We start from the raw sequence: 19,337 nt of genomic DNA, 5'->3' as shown, positions 1-19,337 counted from the left end.
AGAGTCAGCAGATACGTGAAAATGGCTGCTTTTGTAAGTTATATAACTTGTCCTCTCATCTGAAGAGATATTTTTATTTTTTTGGCAATCACTCTTTAGCAGGATATTTATCTGCTTGTGTTAACTACATGCAAAATGTTCTGTGAAAATTCTATAGATTTTTGGCTGAACACATGTATTCAAAAACTTTAAGCTCAGAACCTAAAAAAATTAAAATTGTAAAGATGAAACTTTGCAAAACAAGAAACTATATTGATTGAAGGGGAACTATTTGTACACAGGGTGATTTTAAGTGGAAGTTTTATTTCATTTTGTTTTTTTAAGGATTTCAGCATTGCCTATTAGCTGCTTTGACTTATTTCAAGTTGCCACTTCCTTGATTACTGAATTGTCAAGCTATAAGCTCTGATTTCAGGAACCTTTTTGATGACTCTTCTACCACGTGTTTTAATTTAATTTTACGGTGGATCTCTTCAAGGGCACAGGATGCTAGGTTGAGGTAACTGGCTGAACTGGCAGAAAGAGAAAGTGTTATGAATGTGAAAGGTTTTCAGAGAGAGAGACACACAGACACAAGCAGTAAAGGTTCCCAAAAAAGTAGACTGAAAACACAGTGCAGAAGAACACAGTTTTTTCACCTTCTCTGATGGAGTAATACCAGAACGTACATTCACTGTGCTTCTCATCGCAGACAGGCAGTAGGCAGCCAACCTGGCACTAGGACTCTCTGCACCCAGCCCTTCTTCTCTATCCCAGTTGAGAGCTTCCAGAGCTGGAGAATAAATTTGCTTAGATTGCCCCACATTTGTCTAGCTAATTACTGTGCCTGAGTCCATTCACCCAGAGGAAAACCCTTCAGTCACAGTACAAGTTGGTGTGACCATATCACCAAGACCAATTAGCAAGTAAGATAAATGGTTTTCTTCTGCAATATGGCCATCCTCAGTATACAGAATGGGTCTGACTAGCAGTGATAATACTCAGGAGGAAAAGGAGAACTAGAGGTAAAAGCTCAGAGGCTCTGTATAGCTGAAAGAGGAGGAACTAGGGAACACAGAGCATGTGACTGAGAGGAGACTGCTCGGAACCCCCTTTTCAAGGAGAGACTTCTAGGGCTGCTGGGTTACGATGGATCTTAAGAACTCCTTACCAAAAACTGTCAACTGACCAGCAGATCTAACTGGTTGCGTCCAGAGGAAGTTGCCAAGCGTCTGCCCAACAAAGTGGAGCTGCCCACTTGTCAGCTTACACATTAAGCCACCATTGGAGAGCAGACCTAGAGGTATAGGAGGCACAGATATTGAGACCTAAATGAGTTTTTTCCTCATCATGCCCATCCTTCTTCTGATAAAGGTCTCTAGAGAGTGACATTGGCATCCAGAGACAGGTCTGAGGGCTTGGAATGGTCAATCCACTGTGGAGTGGGCCAGCCAAACATTATAGAAGGCAGGATCTAGCATGCAGATTCTGTGGAGGTGCTTGGGAAGAGCTGATGGGGCCAAACACCAGATCTTGACCCTAGTGGAGGAAGGAAAGATGCAATTGGGAGCATGCTGCTGGTTTGATGAGCCCTGGGGGGGGGGGGAAGAGAAGAGAAGCAAGTCTGGCAATGTTTACCAGTTGCTCCAGCACTATGGTGACCGCGTACGGCATATAAGAAGTTAGGTAGGCTTCATAGCAGAATCAGATCGTTTTGTGAGGTGGGAGACTCCTCAGAAGCATTCTCTTGGGACTTTCAAAAAAGTGAGAAGGAAAGAGCTGAAGGAGAGGAAATATGTCATTTATTACCCTGGGAGAAGTGAAAAGGTCCCCAAAGACAATGGAGGAGATGGCCAGAGACACCCAGTGGTGAGAGAGCAAGAAATACCCTTGTTTGGCTGTTTCTTGGACACAGACGAAAAGGAGTCTCCCAGAGGGGAGAAGATGCTAAAGGTGAATGTCTGGTTGATATAAGCTGTGGTCTCTAAATAGAATCCCTCATCCAATGAGAAAAGAGCCCAAGGAGAGATCGGCTCTCTCCTGTGTCCATAAAGCTCAGATTAGTCCTCCTGTGCCTTATCCTTCCAATACCCAGAGCTGGCAAATTAACTGCTGAAGCATGATGAAAGCAACCATTTCAACTCTGCTTCTGCTTCCTCTTGACCTGGCTGCAGCGTCACTGTATAAGGCCGTGGTCAGGAAGAGGATGAAGTAGTGCTGTTCTTTGCAGATGTCTGTGATGAAGACATTTGACCTACTTTTGCAACATATTTGAATAAAATTTTGTGCATCAAAAATGAATTTAAATGTTTTATGTGAATATTCACTATAATTTGAATGTTCACCCATGCACATATCAGGTACATTAATTTAAAGGTAACATACTGCACCATTACAAACTGAATAAATTCATTTGTTTCACAGACTGATCACATTTCAAACAAGAAAAGTAAACGTAGAAAATTCTCATGTAACATTATTGTTGACATTTTAACAAGTCAGGTTATTCAAAATTATGGTTTCCATTCAAATGCTAACTCTGTTCCCTTTCGTAACTTTTGTAAGCAGATCGCAAAGTTGCTATGGGACCCATAAGTTTGGATTTATTGAATTTTGTGCATGTCAAATTTCAACAATAGCGTTTCATTAATGGATTTTTTGTTTTGCTTTCTTTTTGTTTATTTTCCAGTAGTGGCATTATTTATTTCCTTTCAGTTAATATATTTAAAATTTATTTCATAAAGTTAAGAAATTAGATACAAGATTTGAGTAGAAAATTCATGAGAATTGCAACGTACTCTTTTTCTAATGCTCCTTATTCTAAAATCCCAGTACACATGAAGAGATACCAATATATACATATTATATACAATATAAACATAATGCATAATGTTCAGATTTGGATGGGAGACAAGTTGATGCTATAAAGACCAAACACTCCATAAATCACGCTATAACTGACATAAAACACAAGGAAAATAGAAAAGCTTCTTTACCCAAAATATATTTGCATTTCCTATTAACTGACTAGTGAACTGCCTTTCTCTACATATTTTCTAGATAATCTTGTTGAATACTTGCAAAGAAACACCATTCTAGCCTCAAATAGCACTGGGCAGCAAATGAAAAACAATGCTGAAACAGAAATTTCATGGAATCATAGAATTTCAGGGTTGGAAGGGACCTCAGGTCATCTAGTCCAACCCCCTGCTCAAAGCAGGACCAATCCCCAACTATGTCAAGCCTGACCTTAAAAAACTTCTAAGGAAGGAGATTCCACCACCTCCCTAGGTAACCCATTCCAGTGCTTCACCACCCTCCTAGTGAAAGTTTTTCCTAATATCCAATCTAAACCTCCCCCACTGCAACCTGAGACCATTACTCCTTGTTCTGTCATCGGGTACCACTGAGAACAGGCTAGATCTATCCTCTTTGGAACCCCTTTCAGGTAGTTGAAAGCAGCTATCAAATCCCCCCTCATTCTTCTCTTCTGCAGACTAAACAATCCCAGTTCCCTTAGCCTCTCCTCACAAGTCATGTGCTCCAGCTCCCTAATCATTTATTCTGGGCAAGGAGGGCACACAAGGAAAAACATGAGGCATCCGAGATATCATGTGCAAGTTGAAAGTTCTCATTTCCTCTTTGTATTATAAATCAGACATGTCTGCAAAATCTGAAATTTAATATTCTGGAAAAAATTGAGAGCCAAAACTTCACAGATTAATGACCTCTAATTTATACAGTGTGCAGTAGTAACATGAGCTGTAGCAGCAGGTATCTGAGAATTGGTCAAGATATCATGGCATGATCACCAGTAACTACACTGAGTACCATTAGGTTGTTTTATGATATTGGATTTTATTCAGACATCAGTTCATGTTATTACTATGCACAGCTTATTGACCTTCCTATCTGAAAGCAGCAACACATCTTCGGGAGGTAAAAATAGAGCCTGCTCTGTCAGTATTAGTCTTGTTTGATGTCTGTAAGTAAAAGGTTTTGGCCTTTGGGGACATGGGAAATTACCCTTTCCCTGAAGAAGAAAGTGCCCCGGGCCTGCAAAGGCTTACTCACACGTTTAATTTTACTTATTGTGAATAGTTCCATTGTTACTCATCATGCATAAAGCAAGGGACCTGAGTAAGTTTTTGCATGATCAGGGCTTAAGTCTTTAAAATGGTTTAAAAATACTGGACTCAGGTGCTTTTAACAGAAAAACCAATGGAGACCCCTGAAACAGAAAAAGCAGGAGGCTAAAATTACTGTAACCTCCACCCCTCACCCGGGCATGTGGTAACCTATTTAAATATTAACAAGGCACAAAACATGGAGTCTGCTATAGCCCACCACTAAACCTTCAGGTGCAACTTTTTAGACCAATAATATTGTCATCACAAGATGCATTGCCCACTATTGCATACCTGTAAGATTACTACATTTTGTTAGGTCTAACCTTCAAACTATAAACCCTGCTGTGCAAATGACCAAATGAAAATGTAAATAGAATGGCTAGTGGGCAGTTAACAGTTCTGAATGCTGTAGGAGATATATAAACCTGCTTTGTGAGATTCCTAAAATGGTCCCTAGATCTCTCCTCACATCTCTTCTTATCGTAAGTTTGCAGTTACACTAGTGGATATTAGCATTATTGCATTTTCAAATATATGTAGGTGGTCATATATAAATATTCACTAAATTCACAGACGTATGCCTTTATGACATTAAGGGAAAATAACCTGCTCTACATAGCTAATACGCTATTCATCAATTCTTTTGGCTTTTCCTTTTTACAAAAATAGAATACAAGTGATCAGCCTGACAGCACTAAAAATGAAAGTCCTCCATTCATGAAATAGGTACAAATAAGAATAGCGGCAGTGCTACCAGTTCTACGTGATCAGGAACACCTCTTGGAAAAGAGAACAGCTCAGTTTCACTAGCCACTGAACAATTCGGATGTTCAGCAGGATACCAAATAATGGCAGTTATGGTGCTGGTTTTATTATGGGGACACTTTTCTATTAGGAAAGTAACAGGCCACCACCACATTTCACAGAGGCCACTAAAAAGCCATTAGAGTATACTAACTTTTAGTATAAATTAATTCTATGGACTCTCTTGTATGCACAGAGTAGAAAAAGTACTCATGTGTGTCAGAGACTGTAGGGAAAAAGCATAGCTTTATTTGAGAAACAATATGAGACTATACAATTGAAACTTTCATCACAACGTGTACACACAAGAAGGCAAAGTCATGTGCAATTTCCTGACTTGCAGATGTTTACCTGTCTCTCCCATAACATCTTCTGTCCCACCATTAAAACAACAGTTTTGTACATTTCAGCTAGTGCTAATGGAAGTGCCAGTCTAACAGCACCTGAAAGCAAAGTCCTCAGTACACCCAAAAACCAGATACAGTGCAGCGTGGACAGTGACTGTGCAAGCTTCCTGATACTGTGATACCAAAATGCCTGAACCCTGACCAGGAAGAGTCCAGCTGTATGGGAGAAAAGATAAGAGAAACTGTGTCCATTCAGTCCTCCGGTAAACCCACCAATAAATACATAAGTTAGTGCTAAATGTGGTGGGTTTTGTAGGATAAACACCTGTGTCTAAAACCAGACAGACTCCTCAATCATGTCACTTGGGCCACTGATTAAAATGTAAATGGCAACACCTTTGGGTCACTACCAGCCAAGTTTGGATTGGAACTGGAGACTGAAAAGCTCAGCACCAAGTCCTTCATAGACAAAGTCTCAACAAAATTTCCACTGGAGTTAGTGGAAAGACTCTGATTTCATGGAGAGCTGGATTGGGCCCCAAGTCCCCATTCAAATTCCTGATATTCTTATGGTTTGGCTGTTTGTGTTTAGTGAAGTAGATTAGTGAGTACTACAAATGTTACACTGCTCGCAAAGCATGTTTATGTGGATAATCCATCTCCTTAATGTATCCATTTACCATCACTGTACAGAAACAAACATTTCTCTCTGCAGCAAGTCCTCAGCAGCCTCAGTAGAGAACAGCCTTTAACTTGCTTTCTTGAACTGCTTTCAGATGTCAAGTTTTAGCAATTTGTGAAGCTTCATGGTAGTTGTGAAAGACAGTTTTCTATATTTCCATATGGTGTGAAGCCTTCATAAGGCTGAGTTTTATTTTCTCTAAACATGTTTGGGTTTTCTCATTACTCTGTGTATGCAGTGATCTTGCTTCCCTGGTAAGCAGAACTCCTTAACGGCACCCATTCTACTTTCCCACCACAAATATTATTTCTTTCAGATTCTAGTCCTCTAGTTTTCATGATCTTTGTACTGGTTGGATTTATGCAGAGACCAATTCTTCCAGAGAGCTGAGACTAAATACTTTAAAAGCAATCAGCTGCTGCCACTGTTTTGTATTAAAGCAACAATTGTCAGCTGGGGGGGGGGGAGGGAAGGAAGGGGTCATTAATATATCCAGGAGGTTTCACAACTACACTCCTTTCCTTTATTGGCTGGATCAGAGGATGGGCCTGAGACTCTTCGGTTGTAATATGAAGTCATGTTCTGGAAAAGGTTGAGTGTTGAGACTTAAAGGGACACTGTCAATTTAAAAATGAAAAGAAAAAATCACTTCCATAATACTTTTAAAAACCAATTCCTGTTAAAAATAACACCTAAAATTACTATAAAGTGATTTATTAGAGACAAAAAGATCTCCTCCCCCCAGTTTGTCCAGGCTGTATTTTTAACAGCATTTTCTGTATAGTCCATGTCTCTCCTCCTCTTCTAGTGTCAGTCATTTTTTCCCCTGTTTTGTGCAGGTCTTTCACACAGCAATAGCAGAGAGAAACACACGTGACAGAAAATGGAAAATGTGATTGCCAAACCGCAGAAATTGACAGGAGGGGGCTCCGGGACTACTTTTTGAAATGACCAGAACTCAAGTTAACATGTCCTTTTAAATATTTACACAACTATTTGCTGTAAATTTATAGTAACGGGACTGTATGTATTTCTTTTAAAAGACATGGTAGCCTCCAATTTTCAAGTTATAAAAAGCTACTTAAGAAATCTATACAAAATGTATTTAGTTCTCTAGGTATATCCGTATACACCTGTATAATATTTACTATGTTTAATGTTTAGCCATTCAGTATCTGTTGGCACTGAAACTACTCACCAGCTAAAAGGGCAATAGTGTAAAGCTATTTTAAGTTGCATTACTTGCCAATACAAACATGTAATGCAATATCTTATTTCTGTACTATTGTAATTGTACACTCTGCTTTGCAGTATCCAAAATATGCTAAGCAAAGTTCTTGCCTGCAAAGGCTTGTAATAATCTAAGGCAGGGGTGGCCAACCTGAGCCTGAGAAGGACCCAGAATTTACCAATGTACGTTGCCAAAGAGTCACAGCAGTACATCAGCAGCCCCGCATCAACTACCCCCCCACCCCGCTCCCAACACCTCTCACCCACCAGCAGCCCTGCCGATCACTGCCTCCCCACATCTCCTCTCCTCTCCCCTCCCCTCTCCTCTCAATTAGCTGTTTCGTGGTGTACAGGAGGCTCTGAGGGGGAGAGGGGAGGAGGAGCAAGGTCACGGCAGGCTCAGGGGACAGAGCAGGGTCTGTGGCTGAGCCAGGGGTTGAGCAGTGAGCACCCCCCAGCACACTGGAAAGTTGGTGCCTGTAGCTCCAGCCCCGGAGTCGGTGCCTATACAAGGAGCTGCATATTAACTTCTGAAGAGCTGCATGTGGCTCCGGAGCCACAGGTTGGTCACCCCGACCTTAGGCATAACTAGATAAAATACAGCAGAGAGGCATGTGGATATTATTGCCCATATACCCAAAGAGACATATAAGCAGTAAGTATACATATGCATTCACTCACTAATACGCCTGCCATTTAATTTAATGGAAAAGCACAGGAGAGCTAAATTCATAAATTGTAGATACTTATGTCACAAATATCATACAGGAAGGCAGAAATGTTTTCCCTTCTCCAAAAGATAGTGTCCTAACACACCCACAGGGTACAACAGAATGAATAATACTGGAGACCTTGATCATTTTGGGGGAATTCATGACCAGCTAGGATGATGTAATCCAACTCATCGTTATTCTCAGGACAGCCATAGCTCAGTAGTTATTACTTACAGAAAATAAAATTACATGAAATACTAAAATGTACTTCTGAATATAGTCAACTTGAAAACTGGAAAGAAAACCTCAAAAGCAGATTCAAAGCCATGATTATCTCCTCCCTGCACAGAAAGATATGAAACAATTTCATGGATTTCTGCCTGTCCGTATTGCAAGCTTTATAATATTTAAACATTTGTCCATTCAGAATGAGTGTTTTTCCCTAAACTATTTCAAAGGCTTCATTGCCTGAGTAAATCAATGCTTAGTTATTTTTAAAAAGTGTATTTTGTACCTGCATCTGGCATAATAGTCAAAAAATAAAACAAAACTAATTAGTTGCCCAGCCTTCTAGAACAGAAGAAGGTATTTTCAGTCTATCTGATTATATTTTTATTGAAAACTTCCTATCTGCATAATTACATAATCAAATAAGTGCTTTTTCTATCAGTCCATAGGATGCCATCAATCCGTTTAATATGCACAGTTTTTCCTGGTAATATTTCTATACTTCCTGCAATAGACTGGTAATGTTTGCTTTAAATACTGAATCCTATTAGTAGCAGTTGATCCTGCTGGCACAGGGTTAAGTGGGCTTTGCAGATTTACTCAGACGGGCAACTTATTACCCCACTACAATGTAAGAAAACCCATTATTGTGACACAGGTGGGCCCTGGAGCTTTTATAGCAAGGGAGGGGGGTGGCTCATGTCAAGGTTCCTTCCCCACTCTGAACTTTAGGGTACAGATGTGGGGACCTGTATGGACACTTCTAAGCTTAATTACTAGCTTAGATCTGGTAACTCTGCCACCATCCAGAAATTTCAGTGTCTGGATCACTCCCTGTCCCCCCAAAACCTTCCTCTCCCTGGGTATCCTTGAGGGACTTCACCAATTCCCCGGTGAACACAGATCCAAACCCCATGGATCTTAAAACAAGAAGAAATTAACCATCTCCCACCAATCCCTGGTGAGTTCAGATCCAATCCCCTTGGATCTAAAAACAAGGAAAAATCAATCCGGTATTAAGAAAAAAGGCTTTTAATTAAAAAAAGAAAGGTAAAAGAAAACCCTCCGGGAGAGTTTAGCATACCAGCTACTCTCACAGACAACAGATTCAAAACACAGAGGATGTTCCCCTGGGCACAAATTTAGTTACACAAAAAAAATAATACCCAAATACCCAATTTGATTCTACCTCTAATTGCATAAGACAGGTTACAAAGAAATAAACATAAACCTATTTATTCCTTTCAAAAACTTACTACTCTGATAAGAAGCTGGTTCCTTGATCTTCCTCACTCTGGCTGAAACTGAAACTCTAAACAAAGGAAAAACTTCCCTCCTTCCTTTTGAAACATCTTGTTCCCCCATTGGTTCCTCTGGTCAGGTGTTAGCTAGGCTAGGTGAACTTTTTAACCCTTTACAGGTAAAAGAGGCATTAACCCTTAACCATCTGTTTATGACAGCTCAGAAAGCGATTGAGAACCCCTGCACTAATAGAACCTAAAAGTCACAAAAAACCAAAGTTAAGTGTGAACATGTAACCCTTTCTTACTGTTTCTGCTTCTGTTTGTGGTCTCTTCAAACCCTCCACCTCTGTGCAGTTAGAAACATAACACCTAAACTGAAGGTTGGAAAAAAAGACCTTTCATCTAATTTCAACATATTTCGTAAATTATTCAGATCCAGCACTTTTTCCAACATTGAATAGACACACCCCACAGTCCCAAGTCCAATCTTCTACAACAGTCTACTTGGTAATTCTGAATTCCCAAGTGGAAAGTGAGAAAATGATGTGCTCCTAGGCATAAGCAAGAAATAGGCAGAGCTGACTCTTATTTTGTCCCATATAGAAGGATTAACTTAACACATGCATGTGGTCCAATTTGAGGGGACCTTTTATCTCAGCAGAACACAATCCAGAGTGATATCAAAATCTTCCCATTCCGCATTGATCTGATGTTTGTCTTGGTCTCTCTAAATTATGCGAGTGAGCCTAATAAGTTTGGGCATGGTCAGCCTTCCTTCTTTAAAAAAACTAATATAGCTTTTTAATTTTCATTTTTAAGGCCCATGTTGTATAACATTGACTGAAACATTTATTTTGTCTCATGGATACAAGAATAGGAAGAGTCTGAATGATAAAGAAGATCCTCTGCAAAAACATTATTTGCATTCATATTATCTTGCAAATCCAGGAAAGAGACAATCGCTAAATGTGTCTGTTAAGCTGAATTAAGAAAGCGATAAAATTAACACCAAAAGTAGGATGATGTGGCAGATGATGTGAATGAGCAAGTATCTCATACTTTGCTTGCTCCATTGAAACGGCATAGATTTTAAGGCCAGAAGTCACTATTATGATCATCTTGTCTGATCTCCTGCAATAACATCCTACATCCAGTTCAATGACTTGTGGCTGAACTACTTGTCTATCTTTTAGAAAGACGTCTTGGTTTAATGAGTACAAGAGATGGAGAAATCAATACATGCTTTAGTAATCTGTTTCAATGGTTAATAATCCTTTCTGAGAATAACCTTCACCTTATTTTTACTTGAAACATCACATGCACCAAGGTGGTCTGTCAGCGTTTGATTCTGGGATCTTTCACACCCTCTGTGAAGAACCATTCTGCTATACCAACAAGACACAAACAAAAGTTTCCACAAGGCCCAATGGAGATTTGAACTGAGGACCCTAATTTACAAGGCCAATGCTCTAACCTCCAAGGTATGGAACAATTTAAGGATCTCTGAACTAGCTTGTTGAGGTTTTACACTAACATTAAACATGTTGAAAACAGACACTTCTACAATTCCATAATCTCTTAAAGAATATGATACCATAAAACATAGGGTATATCTCCATTTTGAGCTGGCGGTGTAAATTCCAGCTCAAATGGACATACCCACTGATAGAGCTAACATGCTAAACAGAGAGAGAGATGACACAGTGATGCAAGCAGTGGGAAGGGCTAGCCACCCAAATACACGCTTAGTATCTTGGACAGGTACGAATTCAGAATGGCTGGCCTCTGCCCCCCACAGCCACACTCTCTTTTTAGCGTACTAGCTCAATCAGAGCTAGCGTGGGTATGTCCGCTCAAACTGGAATTTACACTTCCAGCTCATAGTGCAGACGTACTCATAGCAAACAATGCTAATTTATGCTCAGAACTCCTAACTGTCATGCCATGAATCAGATATGTCTACAGTGCAAAAGGTTCAGTCACTAGAGCAAAAAGTAAGGGTCATAAAGGGAATCTCTACCTGGACCTGACTAGAACTTTCATTATGCAGCTAAGATATAGTTATGCACACACATGGACAGCAGACCCTTCCTTACACACTACAGTATAATAGAACTCTCCTGAACATGCTAAGCATGATTTTCAAATCAAAACTTATTTCCTCTGAAAAAAGGACGGGCACCACCCCTTCAAACAGGACTATTTCTATGCCAAGTGTTACCTTTCAGCTCACAACTAGCTTTTCTGTTTTGGCTGCAAGGTTGGTTGTTTGCTTTATTTTAAAAAAATGGGATGAGCATTCCCACCCCCACCCCCTGCCCCATATGTCCTATGCTCCAAAACAGCTCAACAACAATAAAAATAAATTGCAACCACTACCGTTATCTTTGGGCAGAGATCAAGCATGAGGTTCTGTGTTTTATTCAAGCTCTTGAATGAAAACTCATATAACTCTAATGGTGGTTGGAATAAATACAGCTGCCAGTTTTCCAAGGTTAATTCACCCATTTTATTAAATATCAAGTATTTTTAAACGTAGGTTGAATTATTAACAATGCAATAAGAACATGCCAAAACTGAAAATAATTATTATGACATTATTAGAGTTTGGTTTAAAAGAACTAGCTTTTTCAATCTGTGCTCAATTTTTCTTTATAACGTAGACTTTTATTGAAGTCAAACACAAATTTTATACAAATCAGAAGATGCACTTTTTCAATATACATTCAATATATACATTAATTTTGGAGGTTCCATGTGATATGTTGTTGTTTTTAAGATTATTATTAATGGCCTTATAATTAAGTTACTAGCAGGAATGTCTCCGCCTGACACCTGACAACCACCATATCTTTTGTACAGTTCAGAATGAACAGCATTTTTCATGCTCAGAAACCCGGAGTGCAATTTAAGTCTGTGCTGAAGGTCAGTACTGTGGTACTGACAGTACCATTATTTAACATTTACATTGTGGTAACACCCAAAGGCAACAAACACCCAGATTAGGCCTTACTGTGCTAGACACGGTACATACACATGGTAAATGACAGTCCCTGCCCTAAAGAGATTATGTTCTTAAAACCACACAAACGCATGCACAGTGCTGATGAGCCACACAACAGCTGGCACTAAATCTTCAGTTTCTTAGGTATTATTGCTGACAACTTAAGTCAATTATGTTACAATGGACAGTAATTAACACAGGTCTTTTCTAGTGTTTAGACAGTCTGTAAATATAATACAGCACTTAACCTTTAAAAAGAAAGGTTATATATGAAAATGTTATATAAGATTCAGAGTCCAATCACTTTTTAATGTTACATCAACACTATTTACCCTGTGCAGTTCTAACTCCCCTTTGAGAGGAAAACTGATGTTACCATAGCAATACTCTGTTACACTGAATATTTATATAATGTTTAACATTTTCACTGTGCAACAGCAATCTTCCAAACCGTACCTCCTACTTCCATTTGTTATGTTAGCTTTCATTCTGTTTGACAGAGCAGTTTAAAACATGAGGGTAGAGGTTAAGGTGCACTTAATATTGAAAGGCCCACCCCACACACTCCTCCTCCCCTCCTCTCCCCCTTCCCCTTCCCCACCCTGCATGTGCTTTTGTGCTGCTCTGGAGGAGATAATATCCAGAGGACTGCTTTATAACTTGCAGATGTGCAATGGAAAACGTGTTCAGTCCATTCTAACAGCAAATTTGTAATATTAATCAAATTAATTAATGCTCCTCTATTCAGCACCCCTTACTCTGGCTGAATTTCCTCTGCAGTTGATAGGAAATATGATCCACCATTATAAAAGCACCACATTTGTGCTAGGCTTTGCTAAAATACCAAAGCGCACACAGTCCCTACCTCAAAGAGTTTACAAGCCCTAGGAAGATAAACTGCAATGACTGAATACAGACTCTAATATCCCAATCTCAGATATTTACATTCAAACCTAACCCTTCGTTTAACTTTCTTACTGAATGTTACATATATTGGCTATATAAAGGATCCATCAGGTGGGAATAATTTTGGAATCATATCACATACACAATATTTTCCCTCAACCTAACAACTATGGTCACTAACTTATAAGTGCACTTTTACATTTAGATATTAGGCAGAACAGTAACATTGGTCTCCTACAAGTTCTATTCTCAATAGCCATATCAGCAATAAAAGGGGCTCTCTCTTTCTTTATGTAGGCCAAGATTTTTCAAAAATGAAATCCTAAATGCAGGCTCCTAAATCCACACTTAGGCCTCTATATAAGTGGGTTGATGTGAGTAGTTGGGCAATTCAGCACTTCTGAAAGTCAGGCCACTTATTTAGGTGCCTAGATAAGGACCTAGGAGACTGGAATCTAAATTTAATCTCTTGCATGGTGTCAAGTATCAGAGGGGTAGCCGTGTTAGTCTGGATCTGTAAAAGCAGCAAAGAATCCTGTGGCACCTTATAGACTAACAGACGTTTTGGAGCATGAGCTTTTGTGGGTGAATACCCACTTCTTCAGATGCATGTGGTGGAAATTTCCAGGGGCAGGTATATATATGCTAGCAAGCAAGCTAGAGATAACGAGGTCAGTTCAATCAGGGAGGCTAGAACAGGGCCTCATCCTCCCTGATTGAACTGACCTCGTTATCTCTAGCTTGCTTGCTAGCATATATATACCTGCCCCTGGAAATTTCCACCACATGCATCTGAAGAAGTGGGTATTCACCCACAAAAGCTCATGCTCCAAAACGTCTGTTAGTCTATAAGGTGCCACAGGATTCTTTGCTAAATTTAATCGCTCATTGTTAAAAATGTGGTACTTGGTTCTCTGTATCAAACCTACACATATGGCTCTCTAAACAGGGGTTACCAGTCCCACTGCTTCTCCGTCTTCCAAACAAATCCGCCTACATTTAGAGCATTTTTTGTTAAATTAGTATTTCTACACACCTCTCACAGCTGTTTCAATCACTTACTTTTATATGTTCATGGAGCTGGGCCTCATGCTGACGGGAGAGCTGCTCATGCTGCCTCTGGAACTCGGCTATAAGGATTTGTCTCTGAATTTGTTGTTTTTGTTTGAGAGCCAGGAGTTCCTGCTGGAGCTGCTGTTCTCGGAGTGTAGGTTCCGTCACTGGCATGGAAAACTGGTGGTCCAAGCGGAGATCCATGGGGACTGAAGTTGGTGCAACTTGCAAGGGCAGTGCTGTGTTCACATCAACTGCAAAAGAAAAAAACGAAAAGTGATCAGCCTATTCCCTGTTCAATAGTGAATTTAGCTTTGGCTTTTAGAATGCTTTCAGGAACCACAATACCTGAATCAAAAACGTCATCTCTCTTATATTTCATACTGCAAAAGGACATACAACCGCTGGGGTATGTGGCTGGGTACAGGAAGAGATGAGGGGTGTGGGCTCTAGTCAGCATTTACCTCTGGCATCTCCTCGGAGGCGTCAACATATCCCTCCTGCTCCAGGGTGCAAGGACAGCGGCGAGGCAGCTCTGTGCAGTGCATGCTGCCTCCGTCCACTGGCATCAACCCCCGCAGCTCCCATTGGCTGCAGTTCCTAGTCAATGGGAGCTGCGGAGCTGGTGCTCAGGCAGCCTGTGGAGCCCATCTGGCCACGCCTACACCTAAGAGCCAAGGAACATGTCACCGTTTCCAGGAAGCTGCGTGGAACCAGGTAGGGAGTCTGCTGGCCCCGCCAACTGGACTTCTAATGGCGGTGACTGGAGCCAGCAGGGTCCCTTTTCAACCAGGTATTCCGGTCGAAAACATTACACCTGGCAACCCTAAAGAGGACCCACTGTTTAACATCACCATAGGAGCTGCACACTAGGTGAGAAATTCATATTCATCTGCTTCTGGAATGGGAAACCTAGTGCACAGGGTACTAGACTGGAGACCTGAGGTCAATTCCTGACTTTCACTGTTCTGATGGGTGATGCTGCCTAAGTAACCTCCTTCCTGATGCCTCAGTTTCCCCATCTACAAAAGAAGATGATATTGACCTTTTTAAAGTGCTCTGAGATCTAAAGATGAAAAGATCTAAAGACAGAGCTAGGTAGGGTATTAATATTATTACATACTTAATGCAAACTGCTAAATGAAATCTATTCTGTGGGATATAATTGTGGCCAAAAATTTACAAGGAAACGGGAAAAATTCAAATTTCAGGTGACGATAGGAGAGGTCCCAAGAAAACTCCCTTTCCACAGGGGAAAAACTGTAGTGTAACAGAGAAGCACTAAACACAGCTCAGTGTACTAGCAGCTAAGGCAGGGGTTCTAAAGCAGATGGATACCTAGAAATGCCACACCATGCCCCTTGGTACAGTGTAGCATCTGTTTGGACATAAGCCTTTAAATAATCAGGATCCAGGGATAAAGAGGATATAAAAATATACTTGAATACTTGGCGTATTAAGGAGTTAGTTATTTGGCTACACAAAGAGCATTTCTCTGGGAACTTTTCATAAAGAAGCAAACAGGACAGGTGTTCAGTGAAAACACTGCAGCAACACTGATCTCAATCAATATATTTCCATTGTTTTTCCGTTTACAACCACATCTAAATATTCAGAATTGCAACCAAAATTCTAATTCTGTACTAAATATTACAGCTGTTTATATTTGCTGTATTTTTAATGTTTTGCTCCACAAGGAAACTCAGTCTCTCCTCTGAGATGTTTATATTTATATGAAAAGCCATATTTGTTAAAAATGATAAAAATATATGTACATTTAACTTTACAAAAAAATCCTTATTCCTTTTAAAAATGATTTACTACATTTATCTACAATTAGAACACACAACATCTTGGAAAACACTTGTGCTAACAAAATGGTTTGTCAAATTATCGAAGTATAAAAATGTGGTGCCGGGGTACAAAGCCCCCGCTGGAAACCATGGGGTTGGGGCATCAGGGGAGGGGGTGCACAGCTTCCGCTCTGGAGCTGGCTGCAAGACAGGGGTGTGTGGCCCTGGCAGCAGTCCTTGCCCAGCCCAGCCGCAGCCAGAGGGTGGGGTGCATGGCCACCGCTGAAGCCCCTGGGCATAAACCACAGGACAGGGGATGCAGGGTCCTGTCTGGTTCCAGCCAGTTGCAGGGCAAGGGCGCACAGTCTCGCCTCCAGCCCCATCTCCAGTCCCTGACAGCTGAATTTGAAGAAGTCACGGAGGTCCGGTAAAGTCACAGAATCCGGAACTGCCATGCCCTTCATGACTAAATCGTAGCCTTAATAATGTTCAATAAAGGAACGGAGATGTGTATAGCAGATCACCTTCTTGTAAATTTCTTTACATTACTTTTTTTTTCTCTGCCTAAGAAGCAGTCACAGCTCTGACTGAACTAGCTCAAAAAGGGATAGGAGAAATCATTTAAAAATGACTCAAAGAATCTTTGATAGCAAATTTGACTCACGTGGACTGCAATATTTGACTGCTTACATGTTCTCTATAGAAAATAAACAGGGCTTTGTTTTTGCCCATATGACAGAGTTTGAGTCAGAAACTATTTGACGGGATCTGATGAGAACTGAGGCATGAAGATGACACTCCCACACCCAACAAGTATTAGAACAAATTAAAAGATGGACAATGTCATGATTAACATAGAAGGGCAAACTGTTCTTAGAAACAAATTGGGGTGTGGGTCTAGCAAAAAACGATATAAATTATTCCATCGTAAGTAAAACAGCCAGCTCGCTAATCATTCTAAGTGAGATGCTGGCTACCAGAAAGGTAACTGTCATACAATATAAGGAAATGTCAACTAATATCTCAAATGAAAGCTTTCATTTTATGCAAGATTCAACTGAAATTCTACTTAAAGGCTGGTTGCTTAACTATGGGTTTTATATCAGTCACTTCCCTATGGAAGTGAGACATGGCTGCAGAACAAGTTGACTTTGATGTTCTTTAAACTGATGTGTCCTTAAATGTCATCTGCAAATATCTATAAAATATAAATACTAAGTTAGGGTTTTGTTCTGAATGCCCCACTGAGCAATGTTAAGAGGAGTTTTCTGTACACAACTGATCTTTTAAAATGTACTCTTCAGGGGTGAAAGTAGCATAGAAGATTTACTGGTACAGAGGCCTGACTCTGGGCCCTGGAAAGGGTGGGGGGCCCTATCCGTGCTGCCTGACCCATGCCACCCAGGGTTCCGGCGGCAATTTAAAAGGATCCAGAGCAGTACTTTGACATTGGCTGCGTACGTGCCGGTACCAGCGGCCACTTCTTACCGGTATGCTGTACCGGCCCACAACAGCCTACTTTCACCCCAGTACTCTTCCTCTCTCTGTCTCTCCACACTGGTCTTGTCATATCTGACATGATGGATTGCCAGCTCTCACTCCAAAACTCTATTAGGCCATTAACATAACAAATACCCTGGAAATACCATTCACAAATAAATACCCTTCATCATCAAATACGAGTGTTACTATTGGGCTTCCATGGGCTTAATGTTCTTCAATATTTTTATCAATTATCTGGAAGTAAATATAAAACCACTACTGAAAGTAAATATTGAAGGAATGTCAAATAACGAGAAGGATAAGACAGTCATTCACAGTGATCTGGACTGCTTGGTAAGCTAACCCCATTCACATAAAATACATCTGAATACAGCTAAGTGCAAGGTCAGACAGCTAGGAACAAAGAATCCAGGCCACATCTACAGAATGAGGAACTATATCCTGGAAAACCATCACTCAGAAAAGGATGTAGAGGTCATAGTGGACAAGCAATGCAAAGCTGTGGCAAAAAGGGTTAACACAATCCTTGGATGTATAAACAGGGGATCAGTGAAGACAAACAGAGAGGTGATTTTAACTCTGTATATGGCATTGATAAGACCAATACTGGAATGCTGTGCTCACTTCTGGTGTCACATTTAAAAAGGATGTTGAAAAATTGGAGCAGGTGCAGAAAAAAAGCCACAAACAGAATTTGAGGGCTGTCTTACAGTGAGAAACTTAGGACTTGTCTGCAAGGTGGCGTAATATGCTCTACGGACTGTGGGTGAGGGTGTAATATCAAAAGGGCACTAACATGTTGTGCATTAATTGGCTCATGTAGACCCTGCTCATAACACTGTGAAGGTTCCCTAGAGAGCAGTACTCAACACACAGTAGGGAACCTTCAGGGAACACCAGCAGGGTCCACACAGACCAATTAATATACAACATGCTAGTGCGCTTTAGATACCACATGCCTGTAGGGTGCATTATCCCACTGGGTTGAAATGCCCTTTGAGTGCTCAATTTGTCCAGCTTCTCAACAAGATGATCAAGAACTGACGTGAATTACAGTGTTTAGGTACCATCACAGAGATAAAATACTGCGTAAAGGCTTTTTAATCTAGCAGAGACAGACATGAGAACCAACGGCTGGAAGCCAAAGCCAGACAAATTCAAATTAGAAATAAGGCACAAATGTTTAACAGTGAGGGTGAATACCTACTGGAATAAACTACCAAGGGAAGTGGTGGACTCTTCAATTTGTGTGTCTTCAGATCAAAACTGGACACCTTTCTGGAACATATGCTTTAGTTAAACACAAATGATTGAGGTAATTACAGTGATAAATGGTTGAAATTCTACGGCCTGTGTAATACAGGACATCAGAGAGTAGATGAACTGTTCTGGAGCCTGGTTGTGCCACCCCACCTAAAAGTGAGACCTCTAGGGCTGAGTTCCCAGGTAGTTATTGACTTCTCAGCCCCTCATAAATATGGGAAAGGAAACTGCAGTGAGCCCTGATGATTGGTTCTGTGATATCTGGACCTTCTCCTATGTGAGGATTTTATGGACCCTGACTTTGCACATAATCAGGTAAACTGGAGGAAAAAACAGTGCTCTGCTTATGCTCTGAGAAGGTTTCCAACTCCTCGTCTGGTTAAAAAAATGTGGTAATCTATGTAAAAAAACTGTACTGTAATGCAAATGTACAAGCTGACAGCAGTAACGTTGCATGG

At 40.5% G+C, this 19,337-nt stretch overlaps 1 protein-coding gene across 4 annotated transcripts in view; it reads right to left on the bottom strand.

Annotated features, from left to right (window-relative positions):
* HDAC4 (histone deacetylase 4) overlaps positions 1-19,337 on the bottom strand; it is a 450,554-nt gene that overhangs the window by 208,002 nt on the left and 223,215 nt on the right. For all 4 annotated transcript variants that reach the window (XM_030579819.1, XM_030579818.1, XM_030579820.1 and 1 more), the window contains one exon: positions 14,330-14,574. In XM_030579819.1, coding sequence (XP_030435679.1) covers positions 14,330-14,574 — 245 coding nt within the window. The remainder of the gene's footprint in view (positions 1-14,329; positions 14,575-19,337) is intronic.

This window comes from Gopherus evgoodei, chromosome 11, assembly GCF_007399415.2.
Source record: "Gopherus evgoodei ecotype Sinaloan lineage chromosome 11, rGopEvg1_v1.p, whole genome shotgun sequence".
Classification (NCBI taxonomy): Eukaryota; Metazoa; Chordata; order Testudines; family Testudinidae; genus Gopherus; species Gopherus evgoodei.
The sequence above is the reverse complement of the archived record's forward strand: the minus strand, read 5'-3'. Positions and strand labels throughout refer to the sequence as shown.